General features: G+C 39.8%; 1 protein-coding gene and 1 long non-coding RNA gene across 3 annotated transcripts in view; both read right to left on the reverse strand.

The window, feature by feature from the left end:
• LOC124116514 (heparanase-like) overlaps positions 1-21,320 on the reverse strand; it is a 28,435-nt gene extending 7,115 nt beyond the window's left edge. The window contains exons 1-10 of one of the 2 annotated variants that reach the window (XM_046484858.2): positions 20,905-21,291; positions 20,637-20,767; positions 19,164-19,337; positions 18,778-18,949; positions 18,354-18,404; positions 18,015-18,215; positions 16,891-17,005; positions 16,440-16,552; positions 15,945-16,085; positions 15,479-15,687 (exon numbers count right to left, since the gene is read on the reverse strand). In XM_046484858.2, the coding sequence (XP_046340814.2) occupies positions 15,534-15,687; positions 15,945-16,085; positions 16,440-16,552; positions 16,891-17,005; positions 18,015-18,215; positions 18,354-18,404; positions 18,778-18,949; positions 19,164-19,337; positions 20,637-20,767; positions 20,905-21,275 (1,623 nt within the window). In that variant the 5' untranslated portion in view covers positions 21,276-21,291 and the 3' untranslated portion in view covers positions 15,479-15,533. Of the gene's footprint in view, positions 1-15,478; positions 15,688-15,944; positions 16,086-16,439; positions 16,553-16,890; positions 17,006-18,014; positions 18,216-18,353; positions 18,405-18,777; positions 18,950-19,163; positions 19,338-20,636; positions 20,768-20,904 lie in introns of those variants that run through there. The other variant, XM_048394568.1, reaches the window with a different exon arrangement.
• On the reverse strand, positions 11,075-12,166 carry LOC124116515. The gene is made up of 3 exons (XR_007220462.1): positions 11,859-12,166; positions 11,580-11,710; positions 11,075-11,087 (listed from the first exon to the last, which is right to left on the reverse strand). It is a non-coding gene; the product is annotated as an uncharacterized LOC124116515 (long non-coding RNA).
• Positions 21,321-27,344: the final 6,024 nt, after the last annotated feature.

Raw genomic sequence — 27,344 nt, forward strand, 5'->3', positions numbered from 1 at the left:
ATCAATCCACTAAGAATTCAGATTGATTCTAGATTGATAGAGCCTCGGATGAGGTCACTCCCCACTACTAAAAGGAAACACTCACTCCAGGTTCAAATCACTCCCCAATGGGCTCAAATCAATCCCTTGCATTTTCACAGTATTCTATTTCTACTGTTCTGTTTTGGCATACAGCGCTGAAGTTTTCAGGTCTTCATGTGACCTTCATACTTGAAGTGGTAGAAGTAGATTGTCGACATACATCTGTGTATATTACTTTTGAATTAACATATGACATCAAGCGCCCGTTACAAATCTGAAAGGAAGTTAAATTTTACCCGGAGAAATGTCAGATCTATCAAATACTTACGTTGAGAGTCACTGGTGTTCCACTTTGTTTTCAATCATACTAATCATAGCAGGTTTATGTAAAATTTCAACATATGAAAAAAATACTTTGCATTCAAGCAATTGTGTATATCCATGTCAAATAATTATACAGGCGCCAAGTCGACCTGGTGGTTTGTGTTGGGTCTTCCTACCTGTCCAGCACCTACTGATATGGATACAAATACACCCCAGTGTGGACATCTCACACGTGCCACAACTAAACATGCCTAACTGAATATCTCACAAAATATAATTACATGACCACTCAATGAACTATATTCCCATACCATGTACTAAGTGAAATCTTTTCAAACATTTATATCAATGAGTGAGTGAGCATTCAGTGTGATTTTGGCTATAAAGGGATTTACAGACAAGAAACAGTAGTCCACAGTGCCACTGTGGTTTGGTGGCATTCTTGATGACGTCTATAATTTGATGGTGGAGGTAGTCGACACTGTCGCTTGGAGCCAGTTGTTGGAGGCCATCCTCGATGCTGGTGCAGAAGGCATCTGTGTTGGTCTTGGCACTGACTGGGCATACTTCAGGCCTTTGGCGAGGAGGGATATTTGTGCAGATATGAGAGTCTTGCTGTTCAAATTAACTACTGTCTTATTGTTGGTGGTTCTAGGACATGGTTGCGGAGTGGGCGTTGTCCAAACTCTAGAGGATGTATAAACCAGATCTACTGCAACTGTGGCCACCAGTACATCGTAGAACCCTTCAGATCCCTCAACACCAGACTCAAAGAACATCAGACCTCTGTCAACAAACTAGACCCAAAGTCCACCATTTCCGAATACCTCTCAAGACCCATACCATAACATCATGTTGGAAGCCACCAAAGTCCTATCTACCATCAACAGCAACTGGCGACAATGAAGAAGCCATTTACACCAGGAGACACCAGCCAGCCATTAACCGTGGCCAGGGAACCTATCTGCCCATTGCTTTGAACTTATTACTTTGATTATTGTCTGTGGTAATTATCCAGCAGGCTTTCATTAGTCCGTTTCCATTGCTACTACCTATCAGTGCTTATTGCCCCCTGCCTCCCGTTTGACCATTGTCCATAACCAATCAGTGATAATTTGAGTCCTGGCTTCCAACTGTCATCCTATCAGCGCCAATTAACTGTTGGTTTCCCTTGTTAAGTTTCAACCTTTGTGATCTTATTACTTTTGTTGTTCTTACAGGTACATATATATGTTCTCACATGCTTCATAACATTACCTGATGAAGGAGTAAGTATATACTCGAAACGTTGTGTTACAATATAGGAGTTGACATCCATAAATTCTCTTTTTATGTGAATCACTTCTAAAAGCCATTCAAAGACTTGATACAGATATCTGGGTTAGCATATTGTTTCAATTTTGTAATCGACACCTCACCGCATTCGGATTAGAATAGGTCCCACGAAAACTTTCCTGGTCGTTAGAGGAGACCAATGAGATGAGGTGGTCAGGTCCGATGACTTGGTTGATGGCGTGTCATCGAAACCCGATAGAGTGGATCGTTGTTCAAAATATCAACCACTGGGTTGTCTGGTGCAGACTCAATTGTTTACAGACCGCCGCCGTATAGTTGGACTATTGCTGAGCGCAGTGTTTAACAAAAAACAAACGTACTACATACAAACACGTCATTTACAAACTCGATAGGTCCTCATTTCCTCATATCATCCCTTGTATGTCATTTAAAATCATATCTCGTTTATCGATCATATCTTGAATCAAACTAAAAACTAAATACATCATGAATCGAGACGTTATACGGGATTGGATATTCCAATGTCTTACAATAGTTTCGCATGTTCCTATTACACGGTGGGGAATGACGCATTTCAGTTGGTGAGTTTTTTGTTTCATGTATTGTGAAGAACAAAATACTGTTGTCTAGGTCAAAGCCGTGTATGTCATATCCTTTCTGGGTGATGTAGTCGAGCAGTTGATCTGCATTGTTCAGGTCCTAGAGTCTTTCTGCTGAAGCACCCTAAGCCAAAAGATAAGACCCCTGTCTGGGATGAGATGGAGGGATGCCTACGACAGGACAAGAACCAGCCAGTAAATCTAGCTCAGATGGGACAATATTTGGTTGACACTTGGAACAACCGCCCTCATCCTATTTTCCATCAGCTAGTGTCTTCCGTGCACCGCCGCTACCGACCCTGTATCAACGCAAACGGTGGTCACATTGCACACATGCATGTGTATTACCTAACAACCAAACATGGATGATAGCCATTTAATGATGTAATGATGTCATACAGAGAATTCGAGGATGTACGTCCGTGTTTCTTCTTTGAATTACGTATTGATCTGCATTACAAATTAAGTGATCATTGTGACCTCAAATATTTGAACATGTAGCAGCCTGCACAAAACACTATGTCATTGTATATATTACTCACCTTTGAGTACAATGTTAGATATATTCTGTGCCTGCACACATGGGTATCCGTTCCTCGTGGGGATGGCAGGGAGAAAACGCTCGAGTCAACACGGATTCCGCAGTTGGGCATCAATATGAACAATGTCTGAAATCAAGTCACACGACTAATCGAATACCAACGCATCGACCCATTGTAATCTACGTGACAACATCCCAACATCTACGTGAGCGCGTGCTATCTTACCCATGAAAACGAGCCAACAACGCCGTTTTGAAGCGTTCTAAACGCATATAGACCCCTGCACGACCACCAGAGCTGTCCAGGTGGAACCTGGCGCGGTGAACTGTAAACTGTCCAAGTCTTGTCTTCTGAACGTCAGAACGTCTATACGAAGCTAGGCGTGCCTGCCGTTGACGTTGAAGGACAATTACGCGTATCGCTGGACATCAGGGCCTGATATTAAGCTCCCTCATCCGGTTGCATACGATCCTGCCACTAATTGGTCTCAACGTAGGTAGTGCTGTCAGTGTGGCAGTTTGGTATTACGATTCCGTAAATGCACCAACCGAAAATGGTTGTCTTGTTGACGTGACGTCACACGGGGACATCCATCTCATGGCATATCATGAGTGTTACCCACTGTAGATTAAGTCTCCAAAGACTATTGTGTTTTCATGAACATGAAAATGTGTCGCAACTTCGTTTTGCGCCAATCCTGTTTGCAGCATATCCACAGAGTAGATGTTGATTTTTCAGCAAGCCGTGGCACTGCGTCAGCGTTATTTATCATTAAACAGAATGTGTTTTAGCACCGGATACCTATACAATCATTGAGTGATGTTCCCATACAAACCTACGTGCATGAGTATCATGCTCCCAACAAACTCGAAAACATCCCTTGTGAATCACGACCTGAAAGTCGAGGAGATGTCTTCATGAATATGCCTATTGAAAGGGAATATATGTAGTTTTATCGAACGTTACATGAAGCACGGTAACCTTTTCCCGTTTGTATACGACATGGATGGCTTTTCGACATTCTTATCTTGCCAAAAATGAACAGTTAGTTGGGATCCATTCCAAGTCAAAATGGCATCAAACGTGACACCAACAACAATGTCGTTTTATGTATGAAGAACCGAGTCTGAACGGATGTCTTCAGACAAAGACGTAGATTTACAGACAAGACTGAAGATACTGAGCGTCGCTAGAGTAAAATGTCTGTGGCAGCCATTGTCTGGTTGGCACATGAGATAAGACAGCAGAATCGCACGACGAGGGCAGAGGCCGTGTTACTATGTTCCTGGATTACCAGACTGACATTACTATCTTATCTGTTTTAAAGCTGATTCACAAGTTATTCAACCCCAGATCTTGCAATTCTATCAAGTATTCTTATTGTTTCTACCCGTTCGAATAGAGTTAGAATAGGTCTTCAGCAACCATTGCTTGCTGTAGGAAGCAACTATGCTCGTCGTAAGAGGCGACTAATGGGATCGGGTGGTCACACTCGCTGACTTGGTTGATGCGTGTCATCGTGTCCAAAATTGCGTGGATCAATGCTCATGATGTCAATCACTGGGTTTTCCTAATCGAAAAGCCATCAAAATTGGTATGAAAATTGTTGGGTGAAGAGAGAAACATGTGGTGTAAAATTGGAATATGCAACATGTAGTGATTACGTACTTATAACACACTATTTACAACATTTATGGAAAGTTTACAAGGAAATCATCAAAGAACAACTAGAACATTTGTTGAACGACAGTAAAACATCTGTCGGAAAAACAGGAAAGCCACTGACGTGAACTGTTCGCATTTGCTCCTGATGTCTGCGTAAGTAAATATTAACACAAACAAAAGGTGGACGATCAACGCTGTCGGTGTAGGAAAACACTCAATCAACCAAGTCACAGGCATCAACACTCTGTCCATGCTTTCCAGTATCTCCATAAAGAATCCTGTATGGATACGCATCAAATATGCAGGTACGAGTTCGAATCATCATCTTATCGGTCGAGTCGGCATGTATATATGCAAAACCGATCTTTTCCGATTTTTAGATACACGTTCTTCGATGCAGTCAGCAGTATAGCTATAGTCTCGTACTTAAAAGGACATCATTAGGTCCATTATCGTATAGAATATAACAAAGAAAGACTTAAATGAAATCGTGTGCGTTTTAAGCTATGTATTATCAGAGACAGTATATCCTCTGCACTGACGAAACGAAAACACTAATGATTATAATGCTCTTCAAATGTTGGTTTTCCCCACTACATGCGTCCGCGTTCGCCTTTGTTTATTCCAACTTTATGTTGAACCGGACCTTCCGGAGTTTCTCTCGATGTTAATGGTTGCAGAATAAACTGCACTGAGTTGAGATTGCTATGTTGACTAATCCTTGGCGTTGTTTGGCACAACAATTGTTTCTAACAAGTGTGACAGTGTTCAACAGAACATATTGTAAAAGTTGAGGCCAGGAGAAAACTTGCTTAACGTCGCGTCCAAGATTATTGCAATTACATAGCCACGTGCATGCACAAGTGTGTGTGGTATTTTCTTGCTGCTTGTACTAGTCCGGACTAGTGCCGATTTTATAGTTCCAGCCCACTGAGATATCATGCCGCAGTTAAACATGATTACCCCACTTAGACACAGTATGCTGACCCCGGGCCGACCAGTACTTGTTATAGCCCCTCAATACCGAGCGATAGGCAGGGTAACAACAAGTACCATCTTTTCACGTTTTTTGATATGACGCGACATGGGATCAAACCCCGGACCTTCCGCTCTCCGTGCAGACACTCTACCACTAGACTACGGAGGCAGTCACATATTGTAGAAAGCAATGCTGACAGTCAAATATTAGTTCCTTTGGACATTGTCGCCTTGGGCGCTAGGTATCATTCATTCATTCATTCATTCATTCATTCATTCATTCATTCATTCATTCATTCATTCATTCATTCATTTGTATCTACCTCCAGTACTTGTCCATTATTACAATTATATGTGTATTTTGAGCATTATACATGTCACACGTATAACTGTGGAATGTCAAACAAGAACAGAAAGCCAAGTTTGTAATGGAACGCCGTTTATAGTTTGCTACACGTGACGTCTAATACCAGTCAGCATCACTTGCAAATATCAACATCCGCATCAGGGAACACAGCAAACCCGAATGTCCTTGCTGACAGCATGAGGAGCCCGCCATAGGCCTTTTGAGGGGGCATGTCGGGGATGGTGTTGTTCACATAATCCAGTCGTTTACCATTTAGTGTCACATTCCTGAAATTACATCATCAGTGGCAAAGAATCAATGTGAGCTCTCGCGCAATGCGACAGAAAGCCACGTCCTATCAACAACAGCCTATCAGTTATGCAGTTTGTACAATGATGACAGAATCAGAATATCAAACAATGCGTGTTACAGCACAAATCACTTTTCAGAATGTATTACTTTCCATTGGTGTTCGTTGCAAATTGTTCAAAGTGTTCTATATATGTTCTTGACTATCAGTCTTGATTATCCGCCGATACAGATTCCACTGAATGTAAAAGGCAAAATAGTGGTGAAAATTATATGAATGATGCACCAGGTTTTAGCGAAATTTGTAAACTTGTTCTGCTATAAATAACCATTACGCGTGTATTCACTCGCCTCGAAGTAAGTTCTATGAACTCAGGCCTAAGCCAGAAGAAATCCACATTGGTCTGGAATTGAGGGAATGTGACGACGGTGGTGTAGGTGTTGACGTTGATGATGTAGACTACAACACTACCTGACTTGTAGTTGTAGACGCTGTAACAATACATGATGGCCATAGTGAGTGAAGGGACAATGCTGTCCAGGACATCAGAAATCACCCATTTCCTCACGAGAGTCGGGGTGAAATTGTGTTTCACGTCGCATTCAAGATTATTGCACTTACCTAGCGACGAACATTCACGTGTTTGTGTGTGTGTGTACATGTGTGGCTGCTTGTACTATTCCGGACTGGTGCCGATTTTACAGTGCTAGCCCAATGAGATACCATGCCACAGTTTACCATAAATACCAGATTCAGACACAATACACTGACTCTGAGCCGACCAGCCCTTGTTTAAGCCCCGTAATGCCGAGCGCCAGACAGGGTAACAAGTAGTACCATCTCTTGACGTCTTTTGGTATGACGCGGCCTGGGAAGATATGGTGTAATTCCAATACAGATGTTGATGATTAAGAAATAAATTATGATAATTAATTTACCTGTCCCTCCTATTTGGTTTTAATCGTCAATATTTTCTCCTGTATACTGAGCACACCATCTAGCACACCCACTTTGTACCTTTCCTGTTTGGCACAGTGGGCGTAGACCCTGAAACTGTTGGTTGAGTTGGTCTGCACGGATAACACTTTATTCCCCACTAGTCTCTTGTAGAGTAAGGTCAGCCAGTAGTCCTGGAAAGTGACAATTGTCTTTGCATCACGTAGGTCTGAATCATATCTGAATATAAAAAGCACTACTGACTAACCCATGCATCACCTTCCAACTGTGTACCTGTTCTGTTTGGCACAGTGGGCATAGACCCTGAAACTGTTGGTTGAATGGGTCTGCACAGATAACACTTTATTCCCAACCAGTCTCTTGTAGAGCAAGGTCAGCCAGTAGTCCTGGAAAGTGACACATTCAAGCGTATTGTCATATACATGTAACGTCAAATACCTGTTAACCTGAATACATTATAGCATTATGTGTTTTCTATATTTGTATCACTGTCAGGGGCATGGGTCTGTGGTAATTAGGTTAAGAATTATTTAGTCTGTGATTAATGGCTGACACATATGTGAGTAAGTATGGATTGACCTCTTTTTATCAGTACTCCAGTTACAAATTGTTGCTACATAACACTCTGAACTCGTGTGAGTTTGGTTTGAGGTTGCTTTGAACAATACTACAATTTTGTGAGAGCGTGCCACGATCACCCGGGTGCGCGTATGGGTTTCACAAACCTAGAAATATAATGAAAGCGAACTGCGATAAGTACACATGACCATTGATTTCTTGCACGACTAAGGAACGTCGGCACAGCGAATTCCATACAACGTCTTAAGCCACTTCGCAATGTTCCCCTTCACCGTGGCTGACATTCATTCAAAGAAACCTGACACCGTTCATAATCGGATCAACAATTTGTAAGTAAGTAAATGTACAGTTGTTCATTTCACAAAGCGGCTTCCATGTCGCCATGGCAGGGGACTACATCCGTTTGCTTTCGGCGTAGACATCGCGGGTTCGAATCCCGTGGGCGACACACATTTTTCGTGAACTTGTTCTATCATCAAGGGAGTGGTGTTTAAGTCAGTTAGCGGCTGGTCAAAGACAGGGAAGCCATGTTTAGTTACACAATACTTAAAAAATAAACTGAACTAATATCCCTTCGTTAATGAGTCCTTGCTATAAAATTCATCATTTTGACAGTCATGAAAAATTAACATTAACAACGTTACAAAGCCAATATATAGATTGTACTCTGATTCATAATCATCTCAATGTCTTAAAGTGGCGACACTGCCAAAGGTGGAAGTGAGCAGAAAGCATCCTTCTCTCCACGGTTGCCTCGTGAAATCTACCAGGCAGGATAGTAAATTCGCTGTTTACTAACCTTCTGGTCGTTGTTACTAATTGAGTTACAACAATTCACTCAACTTTTCTCTCAGGACAAGGAGGCAGTCGAATAGTTGTGGTCTCGAGGTAATCTAGTGTTTTCTGTTCTTGCTGATATTCCACGGTTTCTCCAGTATTAGCTGCCTGTTTAACGCTTCACACAGTAAAATGTTCCAGGTAAATGAAAACAGTTGGTATAATTGACAATGTGGTTCACAACACATTCCCGAAAGAAACACATTGTGCGATGTTGATAAGATATTATATGTACCTACCGGGTAGGGTTCAAACGTGTTCATCTCAATGAGAGAATAATTTTGTCCATAGAATGATTGCCTTAAAACCCCTTTGAGTCCGATCCGTGAAGCAATACCGAGCTTGTCTAACCATCTGAAATATTCACATCATTACAATGTACATGTTGGTGTAAAAGTAATACAGTCACGTTTTGATTTCGATTCAGCAGTATACCTCTCTAAAGGTGATGTATTACACTCCAATTTGCAGCATTCCAGATACATCACTGTGGCCTTTAAATACTCAACTACCGAGACCATAATAATGCTATGATCAACGAACGATGTCGAGGTACAACTGCATATATTGGTGGCGGCTCTTGTGACACACGAAAGTTGTTAAACCTTTAATCTGAATTATCACACATGCAACTTACAAAGTTCAAAACAAATTTCGGCTGAGAGAACTTCGAGTAATTGTAGGTTTATGAAAATGAACCGTTCACTGTTAAGAGTGTGTTCTCCAGTTTCAAATATATCACTTCTTTTTTTAACTCATCTTTCATGGTAAGGGTTCTTAACAATTGTGTGTGTACTAAAGGAACACTTATCAATCGCATGTACATTAAAAAAACACATCAAAGAAGTGCACCAAAGAAGTGTAGATTGAATTGTTTCAGTTGTTCTCTTCAAAGGGTTTTCTGAGAACATTAAATGTACCGTTTGGTAACAAAGTTTGTAAATATGAAAAGGCAACGTCAGATGATTACGCGATTGGGATTTACAATTATTTGAAACAGATTTTGAATTAATTAGGTATCAAAGCATACACATGTCCCAAAAAATTGCAACAGAATTCATATGAAGTTGAGGGCCAATACACAAAAATAGATCACAGTTATAACCGTAGTTCGTTATAAAACAGCATATATACAGCAAATGGCCTGGCCCAAAAACCTGTTCGTTAAATCCGCCAGTTCGTTATAAACGTAGTTTACTGTACATGAATTCCATGTGTACGTAACATTTGTTCACCAGACATTGTTGTGAGTTATAAGAAACGAAATGCTAACCTATAGTAGACATTCTTGACAAATACTCACAGAAAGCCGGCCACATATCTATCCGACAGTCCAGGCGCTCCGCCTCCAGAGAAAGAAGACGTCTCCCCGAGCCACAAGGGAGTGTCGGGGTTGGCAGGGGTGGTGACGTTGCGTACTATGTCAATGAAACTTATGAGACTGTCCATCACTTTGGGGTCGATAAAGGTGTCCACTTTAGCATTGCCTTCGAAGCCGTAATAACTAGACATTCAATAATTCCAAATTAGGTGAGAGGAGGTGAACTGTGGTTTAACGTCACATACAAGGATAACGTGGGCAGTATGATAGAACCGAGGATCAAACCACAGAATTTCTGCTCTCCGGGCAGGCACTCCATCTACTAGACCACAAATGTAACCTGGCACAAATTATTAAATATCTCCTTTACAACGCATCTCAATGTTCATTACTGATTAATAGTATCTGTTGTCAAATGAAACTTAATTGAATATATAAGTAAGAAAATTATAATAGCTTACTCACTGGTGGAAAGTTATCCTGTCAAGCGCTTTTCGTCCGTCCCCTTCAAAGAAACTGTAAGGGAATACATGTGAATCTAACCATACGACTCTTCTATTTATACTGGTTCATCCATACCGAGAACATCGGGCATAAGGAAGTATCTGCATACATGGTGTCAGTTTTACTGTAAAATCAGTATACCATATTGCTGTAATCAGTAATTATTTATCACAATAATGCTGCTTTCATCTGTTGTTATTAAGGCCATAATACCAATTGCACTGATTACGAGAAGATATGTTTTGTATTTTTCTACTTACGTTTTAAACAATATCGATTTTGGCCCTGAGATAGCTGTTACGTCTGGTCCAATCACCAGGGTAGATTCGAACCCAGGAGTAGACTTGACAATTTCCCTAAGATGGACAAAATCTCGCCCAAGCTGTGCTCCAGATATTGTATCGGTGAAGGGTTCGGGGAAATATGCAGGTTCTAGAGAACAACCAAGTAGAGTACTGAATCAAGGAAATGACTCATGAATTCGAAACACATGTATTCATAAAGCACCCATAGCTGACTCTGAGACAAGCACGATATGTTTTAGTAACACACGCAGATGAAGAAGCCAGGAAAAAAGTATATCGTCTACAAGAATGCTTGGCTGTATATTTATGACCTATATAACTATACACTACCATTTCCGAGTTCAAAGGCCGGTATCGTGTAGTTCCTGGCATTGCTATAGCTCATCAGTTCTTTGGCGTTCTCAGGGTCCCACTGTCCGTCTTTCCGCTTCAACACGTTGAGACCAAACACCAATTCCCATCCCACGATCCTCAAAAAGTCATTGAGATTTCCCACATAGCACCTCAAAGATAAAAAGAAGAAGCATGTACTTCCAACGAAAGTAATATTTATTCATGCAAATAGTAAACAGTTATTCTAATTGATTGATTGATTTGTGTCGCTGTGTATAAGGATTTTAAATTACAAAACGTTTTTAAACAGGAGCTCACGTATGATGATTTCACAGCAGATAAAGTCAAGATTGTAAATGGGAATTTTACCACCAGGCTTCACGGAATTGTAATTGTAACGGACTTTGTAAGTCCTTGTCAGCTCAAACCGTTTGACTTTTTTAACCAGTTGAACATTATTCAGTTATGATTGTCATGGTATTGAGTACAGCTCCCCCCCTAAAAAACAACAACAAACCAACAACAACAAAAAAACAACAACAAAACAAAACAAGACAAAACAAAAAACAAGCAAAAAACAAAAACAAACAAACAACAAACAAAACAAAAAAACAAAACAAAAAAAGCATATGACGTCACATATATAAGTCATATAAACATACCAGTATAAGTGGAGTTTGCACTTGTACCCCTATGACCCGTTGGGTCAAAGGTCATGAAGTCTCCAGGTGTTCCTCCTATCCTCAGGTAGCACGGATACAATGCTTTAGCAAGTGTTTGCACTTTATGCGATCTAGTTTTAAGATAAAGTATATTCATCAGAAACTGGAAATAGTTGCGTTGCTATTTAAAACTTCAAATAATTTGCACCATATTCATGTATTATACTGTTACCTGAAGCAAATACAATCTATTTATCATTATTTGAATAGTACACTCACGCGAAATCAAGTCCTTTCCAATCAATTGATATTGGAAGCATGGATGAATCAAAGGTCACTCCAACGAAATGGTCATCTATCGATCCTATTTCCTTGTCTGTAGCAACAGTGACAGATACAGACTGACTCTTTGTACATTGCACAAACCAGGAACACAGAATAACGAGCAAACGTCTCACATACATGGTGTCAGCGGTAAAGTAAATGCAGATAAATGAATATCACCTTTAATCTGGATCACTGATGTCGAGTCAAGGCCATTTTACTGATTAGCCAGAAGTGATAAAACAACTAGTTTACGACCTTGGTGAAGGAAAAATTTGAAGTTGGACGATTCTGTAAGGCAAATAATGTCGCCCAGGAATAAGTTTCTTATCGATACATTATTCGAATTCCTGGACTGACTGCTGGTTTTGGTTGTTTCGTGTTGTTATCGAGTAACAGGACCTCGTCGGAGGTGAGGTGAGGTGAAATGGGATTTAACGTCGCGTCCAAGATTATTGCACTTATATAGCGACGTGCATGCACGTGTATGTATGTGTGTGGCTGCTTGTACTAGTCTGGACTGATGCCGATTTTTAGTGCTAGCTCACTGAGATACCATGCCGCAGTTTAACATGAATACCCCACTCAGACACAGTATACTGACTCCGAGCCAACCAGTCCTTGTTTTAGCCCCTTAATGTCGAGCGCCAGACAGGGTAACAACAAGTACCATCTTTTAACGTCTTTTGGTATGACGCGATCGGGGATCGAACCCCGGACCTTCCGCTCTCCGGGCGGACGCTCTACCATTAGACCAAAGAGGCCGACCGGACCTCGTCGGAATGGAATGCACGAGAATTGGTAAAAAACACCATCCCAGTGAAAGTGGAGATAATCCTTCAGGTTTCAGACAATATTGATATGCTTCTTTGACATCGAAGTCAAATCTCTCAGGAGGCGCAAGCCTTCCATCTTGAGCTGCGTATACAGAATGAAAGCTTAATTATTATTCTTTGGCTCTCACCTTTTGGCACAATGGCAACTAGGCTTAGAAATGAAATGGAAATCTTTCGATGACTTTCTGTTAAAATGTTTTCGCTCAGTGTCCAGGGCGTTACCTCCTGAGTCCATATCAGAAGAATAATCCTTCTATATCTTCTGCGTTTGCTGAAGCCTAATTTGATGCGAGCCAGCTCATTCACAGACTCAAAGATCAGATCAGATTTGTTGAGTGCTGCTTTTGCAGCAGCATCGGCCATTGTGTTACCAATGATTCCAACACGGCTTGGTAACCAACCAAAGACAATGTCCTATTGGCCAGTTACAAGATCATTATACAATTCAATAATTGTTAATTAAAGTGGATGTTTGCAAGACTGATTCTTAATTGCATGAAGACGGGATAGAGAGTCTGACAATACATTGAACTGTTTATGGTTTAATTGTTTGATATTCTAGTGCTGTCAAGATTGCCTTTGACTCGGCCATAAACAAGGAACAGTTAGCTGGTTATCTTCATAATATAGTCATGGATCCAATGACGATGACGTTAGCAACTGCGTCACCATACTTGGATCCATCTGTAAATATACATTTGTAAGTATCAGTGTGTCTTAATTGATTATATTCTTGTTGATAAATAAATTGATTTGTTTCAGATTTCTTAAGTTTAGTTCATGACAGGTCAACCTGTATCTGTACCAACTGCCATGGACGAGATGACAAATGCTGAGCTAGAGCTATATATTGAAGATTGATATTGGCAGCAGAAATGGCTGGTTTAGGATATTTGTCTGTGTCACAAAAGAGGGGCATGATTTTGATGACGAGATGTGGTCACCGCTGCAGTTTGTTATCTGTGCAGTCATGCTGCTTACTGCAGCGGGAACAAATTATGAGTTATGACAGGACTTAGCCCCATGTGCGAATTGCTGACATTTAAAACGACAGAGTGGATTTGGTATATAACCAGTTGATTGATGAAGGAAGTTTTGTTAAAGCAAATGTAAAAAGGTAAGTTTGGGTTTTAATAAGATTATCACCATCTTTTTTTCATAAATTGCTTCACAGATGTTACAACTTAAGGTTCCTCTTTTGACATGTCTTAAAGGCGTACAACGCCTCGACATGAATTTCAGTATTTGCGACATAATGCGCTTGGAGAAGATTTAGAGATTGTTGTCTCTTTGCACACTCCACAAGTAGTGAACCGGATCGGAGACGAGTAACATTCTTGACAGCACCACATATTCCCTGAATAGACTTGGAAATGATGAAGGGGTTAATGTTGGGGGGTTCTCCATCAACGCCTTCAACAACCAGAAATCGTGGCCAATAGTCAACACTGAGTATAGATTTCTCATCAGAAGACACAGCAGTATCAATACGTCGTTTCTTTGATTTTGTACGAGAACCAATGAACTGTCATGTAGCCGTAATGAAAGGAAGTTTATTCAACAACCCTACTCCCCACCCACCAAGGAGTGTCAACAAGGACGGTGTTGAAGTGGAATCTGACTACAAACACCAGGACTACAAGGGTGTTTTACTCCAGAAATAAAGATTGATTGATAGAATCGGGCCAATATTACCACCAATCTAGGTAAAGTAAGGGTGGAAGTGATGTGTTTTGCAAAAGGGACACCTCTCCCTGGCTCCAGTGCCCTCAACCATCAGAATCCCGTCCTCCATCAACAAAGGGCCGCAACCAACGGCAAACGGGTAGCCCAATTCGCTGGTCTCTTACGACCAGCAATGTAGTGCTGAGGACACATTCTTATCTACTCAGGGTTCCCATGTGGGTTAACTTCTTTAAGAAACGTGTTATAAAACGCAAATCCAATGCATTGAGAATGTTCCATCAGTTTCGAGGAGGTCGAAAATGTCTAGATCATCAGGGTGACTCACCTGTTTAAAACAGGAGAGAGGTGACACAAAGGATCCATGGTGTTCAAAATGATATTCTTGTATTAACCATACCTTTTATCAGGCTTTTGCTAAAACCAGATTAGCATTTTGTGTTAAATAAGTCCATCGTTTTAAGATCAGTATCTGACTCTATACGAGCATTCTTTCATGCACGCTTGGAGCAGCCCTCTTCATCATATTTGGAATCATATAATCCCGAACCTGAAAGTGTAAGCAAGGGTAGATCTGTCACTAACACGCCTGGACCACCCACGCGATCATTCGACCTACGTCTTTAACAGACTGTTATTATTTTATTGATAAAGTATCTGTTGTTATTGTAGCTTGATACTTAACCGGATACAGCTGCGATGTGTATTGTTATCTAATGTTAATGTGATGGCACCAGAGTGTTATATTAAGGGTTTGAATGATTCTCTTTCTTGTCATTGTGTGAGGCCCATTTCTGGTGTCCCCCGACGCGATATTGCTGGAATATTGTTAAAAGCGGCGTAAAACCATACTCACTCACTCACTCTTTTCAACCTCCATCTTGGGTTGAACCTCATTTGGAAACTAATCAACTACTAAATACTTTTGACATATATAGGCATTCTGTCAATAAGAACACCGAAACAATGTTTGATAATTTCGATGCTCTCAGCCTATTATATACAGGAACGTTACACGACTAGGTATAGCATTCTAACAAGATAGGAAAGCAAATATTTGCAATGTAATATTAGTTTAATGTCGAACACATTACAATAAGTACCGTCAGCATCATTTGCAGATATCAACATCCGCATCAGGGAACACGGCAAACCCGAAGGTCCTTGCTGGTAGCATGAGGAGCCCGCCATAGGCCTTTTGAGGGGGCATGTCGGGGATGGTGTTGTTCACATAATCCAGTCGTTTACCATTTAGTGTCACATTCCTGAAATTACAACGTTAGTATCTTGGAATCAATGCTTCCTCTTGTGCCAATAAGACGCAGACTAAAGCACCGATAACACATCAGTCAGTTTGATGTTCGATAGAAATGTATGTGACATTACAGGTCACGTTTAAGTAGGTAGCACGTTATATGACGGCAAAGTCGTTGCATATATATTAGCCTTTGTCATGAAGTATTGGTGTTCTGCTACATATTAGTCTCTACAGCATATTAATGATCATGTATCCCATACTTGCCTTGAAGTAAGGTCAATGAACTCTGGTCTGAGCCAGAAGAGATCCATATTCTTTTGGAATTGTGGGAAGGTGACGACGGTGGTGTAGATGTTGACGTTGATGATGTAGACTACAACACTTCCCGGCTTGTAGTTGTATACGCTATGTAAACATATGGGAAAGTGTGAGACACAAGGATTAATATAGACACATCAGACGTCATTAAATTCCAGTACGTCACGGAAATGTGTGACTACAAAGCAGACATCTATGTTCTAGAAGTTGACGGTTAAAATGTAAAATGGAAGTAAGTAAGGATAAGAATGCTTGATAACGGTATTAGAACCTACGCCAAAACGTCGCTCTTAATTGTAATAAAGAAGTTGTTCATCCATAAATTCTTATCCATACTTAGTACTACAACTTCTAAATGCCATTCAAAGAAGTAAAAAGAGAGCGCTTAAAAAGTCGGTACTCGTCTCTGACTGTTCCACGTAACACATTCCAACGGTGTACCTGTTCTGATTGGCACAGTGGGCGTAGACCCTGAAACTGTTGGTTGAGTTGGTCTGCACAGATAACACTTTATTCCCAACCAGTCTCTTGTAGAGCAAAGTCAGCCAGTAGTCCTGGAATGTAGCCATTGTCACACAAAGGACATACATATACACACATGTATACTTAATATAGATATGAATGATTGTGAACGAAAAAGGTCTCGCATCAAATAAAAGCAACAAAACCGTTTTCGTAAGAAATCTCTTCTAAAAGCAGAGTCGATTGTACGGTTCCAATTAAATCCAGTGTATCACTCACATGTATGCGCTTAAAGAGTAGGGATATGAGTCATTTTGAAACTTTCACGATATCCAACGAGTTCTTCACAGTTCGAATCAGACACAGATACAGATTAAGGAACAGAAAATATGAATTTTAGATCAAAAGATAAGATATTATTTGAACTTACCGGATAAGGTTCAAACGAGTTCATCTCGATGAGAGAATAATTTTTTCCATAGTAAGACTGCCTTAAAACACCCTTAAGTCCCATCCGTGAAGCAATCCCGAGCTTGTCTAACCATCTGAAATAGCATTTCATTGAGGTAGGCGTAGATCAAGGTAAGTCCATATACTGTAACAGGGTGGCGTTGATTTTACGTTCAGTAGACGACCCATGGCTTCGAGGTACGGTTTCACATTCATTCATTCCAGCAGGTTTTACAACATATATGGTCATGTAGCCAGAGGCATCATACCTGCGACCTACACACTCCCAGACCAGCTTACACAAGACGAGACAATATAACTTCTCAACAGCTGACAAGTGTCATCAGTATTTTTGTGTTTATTTGCTGCTTCTGCTCCAGTTCCAGTATGGTCGTGAGATGCATGTGCCAAGTACATTCCTCTGTGGGATATGCTCGGCATAAGAACCCGATATGAATAAGGATCAGGTGGTTACCATGCAGGGTCCAGCTGATTGTGTGGCATCATACCCTGATTGTCCATGAAGTCAAGACCCGTGAAGATCCGGGGTAGAATAGATCTTCAACAACACATGCTTGCCGTAAAAGCCGACTGTGCTTGTCGTAAGAGGCGAATAACGGGATCGGGTGGTGAGGCTCGCTGACTTGGTTGATGCATGTCATCGATCCCAAAAGCGCGGATCGATGCTCATGATATTAATCACTGGATTGTCAGGTCCAGACTCGATTATTTACAGACCGCCGTCATATGGAATAGTGCTGAGCTCGGCGTTAAACAGCCAACCTGCCAACCAACCGTGTTGTCAAGCTCTGGTTGGCCTGACTAGTTTATGTACAGTCCGCTTCACTATGTCTGGACTATATCTAACTGTATCATAACAAAACATTCATCTATAACAAACGAGGCGATTGGGTAGACTCGTGGATAAAGCTCGCTGTAGACCCAGGTCTGATTCCACACATGGGTAAATTGCTTGTAGCCCCCCCTCCCCACCCGAGATATGGGATAGTGCTAGGAGAATCGTAAAACCATACACACTCACTCATGCAATATAATCGTTATAAGTTAAAGAAAAGATACCTTGAAAAGACAGGCAATACTCACAAAAATCCTGCGACATATCTGTCAGATACACCAGGAGTTCCCCCGCCATAGAATGTCGATGTCTCCCCAAGCCAAAGGGGCGTGTCGGGGTTGGAGGGGGTGGTGACGTTACGCGCGGTTTCTATGTCAGATATCAGACTGTCCATCACCTTGGGGTCTGTACAGGCGTCCGGTGTACCAAATGATTTGTAGGCGTAGTACCTGCACAGTAAATTGATTTCTGACCACAAAGTGTCTCCACTATACTGATTAAGAAACAGTCATATAAAAAAGTGAACTTAAAAGTAAGTGATTGAATGAACATAATTGGATAGAGAATGATTCCAGTTCAAGACTCACTGGTGGAATGTTATCCTATCAACTGCTTTGCTTCCTTCTCCTTTGAAGAAACTGTAAAACAGTAAAAATAAATCCAAGAATCAGAGCCGTTTTATAATTGTTTTATACATTGGGTATTGTCAGTGACTCTTATTTTAGGAAATGAGATAGTGTCAGAGACACTTCAAAATATTGAAAATATCTGATTTAACATATTGCTGTAACAAAGCAATTGGGAACATTTATCTATGCTTATGAGACATAATTGACAGTGATTCATAAACACATGGTCATGATATAGTCGGAATCGTACAATCGAATCTGCTGGTAGCAGAGATTTCTTATGAATATGGAAGGATTTTGACGTTTTCATTTACATTCAAATAACAACGCTCTTGTTGCTGTTACCAATCTTGACATTGCTGTCACGTTCACTTCCACTTACTCTCGGAACACCAATGATTTCTTCCCTGTGATACCTGTAACGTCTGGTCCAATCACCAGGGTGGATTCGAACCCAGTAGTAGACTTGAGTATTTCCCTAAGATGGGCAAAATCTCTCCCAAGCTGTGCTCCAGATATTGTATCGGTGAAGGGTTCGGGAAAATATGAAGGTTCTAGAGACCAAACGAAGTAGAGTACAGAATTACGAATGTCATTTTTTCCCCATTGAACTACACAGTTTGATATTTTCAACGTACAATTTAAGATTTGCAATGTACTCTTATGGCACGGGATTTAAACAAGTTATATTGTCACTTGGAGAAATAGAATGTGAAATAGATAGATGTTATGCTGTTCGAGCATTACAACTCTTTCCCTGTTCACTACCATTTCCGAGTTCAAATGCGGGTATCTTGTAGTTTCTGGCATTGCTATAGGTCATCAGTTCTTTGGCGTTGTCAGGGTCCCACTGTCCGTCTTTCCGCTTCAGCACGTTGAGGCCAAACACCAAGTCCCAACCCACAGTCTCCAGAAAGTTATTAAGTTTGTCCCATTCAGCACCTCAAAAATAATCAACCAAATGTACCATACAATGTGTCCGTTCGCGGCATGATGAAGCCAAGGGATAGCTATGCCCGGATAAATATGCGAAGAGAAGAATTGCACGTAAGGGCTACTTTCGGTGTTTACAAAAAAAACATGGCATCGCCCAATATATAAATTACAGTCCCAGAGAAGTCAAATCATTATGTGGGACAGTTGGAAAGACATCGGTTAACGTACGTACCACCACCAAGACCACGTAAGAACAGACTGCTAACGTGTTTGTAATCATTATCAAAATAATAGTCCACCAGTCTCTGAAAACATGTTAACTGCCAGTTGGCACCATCCGACAAACTAATCACTGGCTAAATGATGTAATATCGTATCAATGCACACATTCCAGGAACACTTGTTTTGGAACAGAGATGAGAATACGCATTACGATGATAGATGTATGATGACATTATATGACGAACAGGTTAACACACTTGTGTGTACTAAGATATTACAAACTATGTACTTAATTAGCTCGCGAACCCGTGATGATCCAGGTTAGGTCTTCAACCCATGCTTGCCATAAAAGGCGACTATGCCTGTCTTAGAGGCAAATAACGGGACCGGGTGGTCAGGCTCGCTGGCTTAGTGCATGTCATCTTACCCTGATGGCGTAGATTGATGCTCATGATGTCAGTCACTTGAATGTCTGGTTCAGACTCGATTATTAACACAGTATATAAAGCTGGAATATTGCTGAGTGCGGTTTTAAACATAAATCAAACATAGCACGCAAACGTTTGCTAAATACCATGTATATTCCCGATACAAATAGAACCAGAACCCACTTGCGCGAAATTTATATCTATTTATCTTTCTAGTGTATTCATGTGAGGAAATGCATTGCAGAATTAATTGCTGACATGTACATGTATGGGTTTGAACGTTGCAGTTGTCTGTACCCTATTGAAAGTGTCAGTGATATTGTAACCACATTACACTTTCACAGGCGCTCTATTCCTTCAGGGAAAATAACACACGGTTTAAATGAAGGCAATAGGTTCGCTTTGAAATATTAAACGTCTTGAACCAATTCAACATTATTCAGTTATGATTCTTGTGGTATTGAATACTTTCAAACCAGGAGTCACGTGTATGTCATGTAAACATGCCAAGCTTTTCAATCAATTCTGTCATCGTAATTATCCCTGCCAGCTCAACCGTTATGAAATAATGACAGCTATGAACCAGTTCAACAATATTTAGTTTTGACTATTGTGGCATTGAATAAACTTCGATCATCACTGCCTAGAATCATACCAGTATAAGTGGAGTCTGGACTTGTACCCCCATGACCCGTTGGGTCAAAGGTCATGAAGTCTCCAGGTGTTCCTCCTATCCTCAAGTAGCACGGAGACAATGCTTTCGCAAGCGTCTGCACTTTAGGTGAACTAGAAAAACAAGTCTTACAATAACATGTATTCTCACAAACTAAAAAGAGTTGTTTTAGTTCAAATTTGAAAGATTATTAATCATATTTATGTAAAATAGTGTTACACTGAAACACATAAGGAAATGATACACTCACCCGAAATCTAGCCCCATCCAATTAATAGATATTGGTAGCATTTGGGAATCAAATGTCACTCCAACGAAATGGTCATCTATCGTTGCTATTTCCTTGTCTGTAGCAACAGTGACAGAAACAGACTGGCCCACTGTACATTGCACATGTAAGGAGCAGAGTATAACGAGCACACGTGTCACAGTCATGGTGTCAGCAGTAAAGTAAATGGAGATATAGAAATAAGACCTTTGATCTGGGGCACTGACTCTGATAAGCCAGGAATGCCAGAAACAGCTGCGTTCTTTTCTCGAGGATGGCAAAATGAAGTTAAAATGAGAAATATGTCTTACAAGGGAGTAAATTAATGTTAATTGCTGCATTGGTCTTCTCATTCCACAAGTTTATCAGTTTGAGTTTCCATTATTATACCTTCAAAGACGACGATATTGAAATGAAGATATTTCAGCTTATTTAAATGACATGATAAAGGATTGTACATGCATATCTGGCGATCGTTGAATGTTGTAGATTTTATATTAGTCAAATAAAATGTGTAGCTGAAAAGAATATAATTGAATAGATAAGATCACATTTACTTGCACTAACGGAACAGACTGACTCACTGTACATTAATCATGCAATGATCAGAGTATAACAAGCACACGTCTCACAGTCATGGCGTCCTCAGCACTGCATGTTAGTACCTATATAAAGAAGTATAACATTTAATGTGAATGACTGACCTCGTGTCAATGGCAAAGCTCTGATAAGCCAGAACAGATAAAACAACTTGCTTATTTCAGTACGATGATGGATTTTTTTAAAGTATAATAAAATGCTTTTATGGACCCAGATATATCTGACATAACGTAATGAACCTATGTATTATGCTAATTGTACCAGTTTATCAAGTTTGACAGTGTACAATGATACTGCCTTGAAAAGGTGAAGAAATGACAATGTCTTCATAATTAAACATATTCAGGTTTAAAAAAAACAACATGCGACCATTTATCATTGTATATATTTGTATACAACATTCACAATCAACAGAACAATGAAGCCATGACATAACTATCACCTTTTTTTATTGAATGTTATATTGTAAAGAGCCGCATGGTCAGTAATTGTGTGCATACCTTATCTTACTGTTCGAAAGATACATATTTAATATTTGTGATGCTGTTTTGTGTGTTAACACCAATGTTGGTCGAAAGTACGCTCCGTGCGGACTCTGGATTCGAATAGGTCCTAAGCAACCTATGTTGGTCGAAAGTACGCTCCGTGCGGACTCTGGATTCGAATAGGTCCCAAGCAACCTATGTTGGTCGAAAGTACGCTTCGTGCGGACTCTGGATTCGAATAGGTCCCAAGCAACCTATGTTGGTCGAAAGAAGCTACTAAATGGATCGCGTGGTCAGGTTCGGTGACATGGTTGATTGCAACCCAATCCCAATTGCATGGATGGTTGCTCATGATATCATTCGCTGGAGGGTCAGATCCAAACTGCATTATTAACAAGAAGCCATCATAGAGGTGGAATATTGTTAAATCTGCTTTAAGCGAACAAACTAAAATATATATTACTCACTTTACGACGTCACTTTTAGTCGTGAAGTAATAACTTTTTACATTGAACAATGTTTTCTTATTGAATTCGGCTCGTTACCGGCATCATGGGCATCGAAATGTCTATCTTAATAATTATAGTATGCAGTCCTAATAATTTTCCATGATGTCGATGCACATATTAAAAAAAACAAAAAACATGTCGACTAGTTAAGTGACAATTGCTGTATCCAGAATGTATCAACAATATTTTATCAATTAAGTTTCTAAGTTTAGACGAACTACTGTTTTTTTCTGAGGTCGAATTTTACGTTCATGTTATTTCACGATTCAGAACGTTGTACACTCTTGTTGTTGTTGTTTTTAAAAAAAAAAATTAAAAATTATGATTCGTTTTCATGATTCGTCACAGACATCAGGGGTTTTGATATGTTTTTCTAATTATAGCGTACCTTCTGAATAATTTCATTTAATGATGCCATGATGTGAATCTATAAACAAACAAAACCATGTCAACTAGTAAAGTGGCATATGACTTATGCCGAATGTATCAACAATATTTTATCCATGACCATTTTACACGAAATGCTGCTTTTTCTGAGGTCAAGTTAACGAGTTTGTTTGACGTCCATGTTGTTTCACGTTAACACCGTTCTCAATATCACAATGAAGAATTCCCGAGGGTGACAAATTATAAAATGTTCACGTATGTGAAAGAGAGACAGCAATGAGTATGCGTAGGCATGTTCAGATGTCAATAAATCTCCTTTTGTGTATGCAACTGACAAGTCAGAAAACAATTAACAAAACTAACCATGGAAGGTATTGAATACCGGTAAATTGTCAAGTAGCCATGTAGGGAATATGTTCGGACATATCCAGACTGACACGTCCAGGTCAGCTTGACAGTTTGAACATTGATCTACTTTGTGCGAGCATGAACCTTTTCGACCATTATTTCTGACTCGAACAAGTCTTAACGATGTACAATGTAAATGGTGTTCGTGGTTCAATAGCGATTTGCATCATCTTGCAGCAATAACGTGCAAGCCATACCTAAATATTGACAGTAGCGGATGACCTCGCTTAGGTGAACACTACCAAGCTGACTGTCGTTCATTTCCCGATGAGAGTCACATCGATTCAGGCTATGAATGGTGCAGGTTTTGAGGCCAGACGAATCATGTATGTGATACGCAGCGTCCATTCTAAGCTATGACAGAGAATATTCGACTTACCAAAAGAAATCATTGAGGTCCACACCCTGTCGTGTATTGCTTCGGGACATCCAACCACTCCGCCTCTGGCGGCAATTGGGTATGACTCAAACACACTCCAAAAGTTCACAGAACATTAATAGCAATCCATTTTCAGCATCAGCTGGGTCTGGATTTCTTTCCAACGCTAACTTTACTGGGTGCAACTTTTATTTCCAGCGAATGACATTGCGGGAGCCGCCATGTTCTGCCGTTTATAAAAGCAAGGGATGTCACTTCAAATGGAATGTTTGGAACGGATGACGTTACGACGTCACGACTCGCCGCGTTGATATAGTTCGCTTTAAATAATTAAATTTTGATGTTTAATGGGTTATTTTCTTATGATTTATGTATCTGTCAATATAAGGATTGATGTTGTATTTGTTGAAGTTCTAACAGCTTCGTGGTAAATTTGCTCACGTGAGGCACTGTCTTCATCAGCTGATGAACGTCAAGAAAATACAACTTCAATCCTTATATATACAATGTGCTGTTTTAAGCCTGCATGGATATAGACATTGGTGGAGTCAAACATGAGGTCCAACATCAGGGCTACAGGGCAACTTGGTTGATTGCAGTGATGTTGCCAGCAACGATTGGATATTGAGAAGTGCTGAGCTAGAAATCGGCTCATTCTATCTGTTCCTGTCCTAGGGATTATATCACGGCGTGTCAGCTTAATGTGGGAGGAAAGCCCGAAGTGATGCAGGTCTCAGACGTTTACCACTTCGGTGAAACCCACGAGCACGGGTATGGTGCTGACAGACCTAGAAACATAATCGGGGCGAACCGGGGTTCGAACCAAAGGTTTCTGGCGTGCCCAAGGGACGTGCCCCCATCTGAAACAGTCAAACTTAAACTAACCGGATCAGGGAGAAGGCGACTGTGTAAAATGACAAGGTCAGTAACCGCCAGAGCAACTGGGCCCTGTACTATAAGCAAGCAATGGTTATAAGGAGTTGTTAACATCATTCTTACATATTACACGTGCATGCAAGATGGTAACCAGATCCTCATAATTATCATAGTTAATTGACACTTCTCTTTCATAATAATATTACATAGCCTTATTTTCCTATGGATAATATAACTATAATTAATAATAACATTATTGTATAACACACGCTTGACATTGCTGCACAAAAGCAAGGTAGCAACCTGTTTTGTGACACTATCTCATGTTCTTATTAAGAACAGGAATAGGCGGTCGGGTAGCCTAGTGGTTAAAGCGTTCGCTCGTGACGCCAAAGACCTTGGTTCGATTCCCGATATGGGTACAATGTGTGAAGCCCATTTCTGATGTCCCCCGCCATGATATTGCTGGAATATTGCTAAAAGCGGCGTAAAACCATACTCACTCACTCACTCACTAGAACAGGAATAGTCTTTCCAGTGGTACATTGTGTATAAAAGCAATATGTGATCCGTGCATGAACTGATAATAGTTGATATATGTAACTGTAGTTGCAGCTCGTTTCCAGGTGGCTTGATGAACCTTGAATCTCGGCCAGATATAGAATTAAAGGGGGCCCGAATAGGCATATAATTATAAGCTCCTCATGGTCCACGATATATATACATGTATATTAAATGTCAACAAAACGTTTTCACAATCGAAATACATGTAGCGCGGGAAGTCCCTACGGTGACTGGTCAAATTGTTCCATACGTAAAAATATCCGGCAATAGCAGTCACCTGTACCAAAGTGCTACGCTTATTGTTCTTATAATTTTAAATATATACAGTGAAACCTGTAACTAAAATGACACAATATTGGAATTTCTTCCGGCCATTGCATCAAATTATTTTTTTATACGTACATGTACGTTGTTTCATCTTCAAATAATAATATTCTTTGACTTAACTGATCTGAACTAGAACGTAGATCTAGTACATCACGTTTGGGAAGATTTCCACGGGGACCGGCAACTAAATGAGATCATTTATCGCTTTACTAACACCGTTAGAATTTGGCACAGTTGTCTAATTTTGGTACGTTAACATGTGCTTTTCATGTCTGTTTGAAGGTGTGCTTTTAAAAACAATGCGTTTTTTATTTTTTTACAAATTTAAATCTTTATTCACATTTCAAATAAAAATACAATGTGCAACATTTCAACAATTATACATTATTCAAAATCCATTCCCTTTCAAAACATATTGTGAATATAGACAATCACAAAATATAATATCATACTATTATTCTTTCCTAGGATTGAAAAGTCTGTGGAAGGCAGATACAGAAATCTGTATAATTGCAATTTGAGGAGGCAATTAATTTGGTCATATTGTAGTATCTAATTACTTCATGTTGAATATATTTCAACTTTACCTGAAAACCCTTTCGTGATTGTTTAAACACAATACATTTGATGAGTAATACAACTACATTGAGAGAGTTGTCTCCCTTCCACAGATGTCGTTAACCAGTTGAGAACAAGCTCCCACGTCTGAGCAACATATTCACAATCATAAAATCAAAAACAATAATGTACATACAGTTGAGTACGGGAATGGAATCTTTTACAGTGAGAAAGCTGTCAAATTGGATCCAAGACTACACAGCCTTTTATAGCTATTTTAGCAACACATATCATTCTCGAATGGTTCAATAAATAATATAAATTGTAACTGCACACAATATATAGATAACAGATTTCTGAATGACAAAAGGTTTTCATTGTAAATGTAATAAGGTGTTGATGTTTTAAATAGTTTTCATTATACTTTTATTTACCCTGCATGATCTAAATTATCAATTACTTCGATCAATACAGTGTGATCTACATTCGTATTTAGTAATATTTGATTTATTTTGTATCCTTACTCAAAAATATTACATGTAAAAAATATATCTTGTCTGAGAGAGTGAGTCAGTGAGTATGGTGTAATGCCGCTTTTAACAATATTTAAGCAATATCACGGCTGTGGACTCTAGTCTGAGAGCAAGATGAATCGATTCTTGCCTTTATTTAAAGGGATTTCCTAACAATTCTGGATTATATTTGTTCCCTCCATATGATGTAGTTTAGCTTGGCCAAAAGGGAAAAAAGGGAAAGATATTATTACTGAACCGACATGGCTACAATGTGTGAAGCCCATTTCTGGTGTCCCCTGCCGTGATATTGCTGGAATATTGCTAAAAGCTGCGTAAAACCATACCCACTCACTATTATTACTGAAAACCACTTGTTAACGATGTTGCTAGTTTTATTTTCATAGTTCACTACTAAAAACCTATTCCATGTATATTGATTGTATACATTAGTTCATTGATCTACGGTCATTATCTATTTCAAATACAATTATCATTTATAAAAAGAAATATGAACAAAAAAGTGTTATTTCACGGATTGGCCATACAAGTATATTTTGCGCAAATGTAGGCAGCCAAGTGAGAAATATAAGAGAATGTGTTTCCTGGTGGTCTTTGTGAAACACATTTTGTTGGGTTTTTTAGCACATGAAGAGTATATACAGTGAACAATACAATACAATACAACACAATGTAATGCACTACAATACAATACAAATCGAGGTAATTCCTATTTTCGTTATTTTGTCTTTCACGTATCCTCGATATTGATAATAATTGTACTGTAAGAACAACAATTATTTCTTTCACCTGTGTA

This window comes from Haliotis rufescens, unplaced genomic scaffold (genome assembly GCF_023055435.1).
Source record: "Haliotis rufescens isolate VD_foot unplaced genomic scaffold, xgHalRufe1.0.p SCAF_13, whole genome shotgun sequence".
NCBI lineage: Eukaryota > Metazoa > Mollusca > Gastropoda > Lepetellida > Haliotidae > Haliotis > Haliotis rufescens.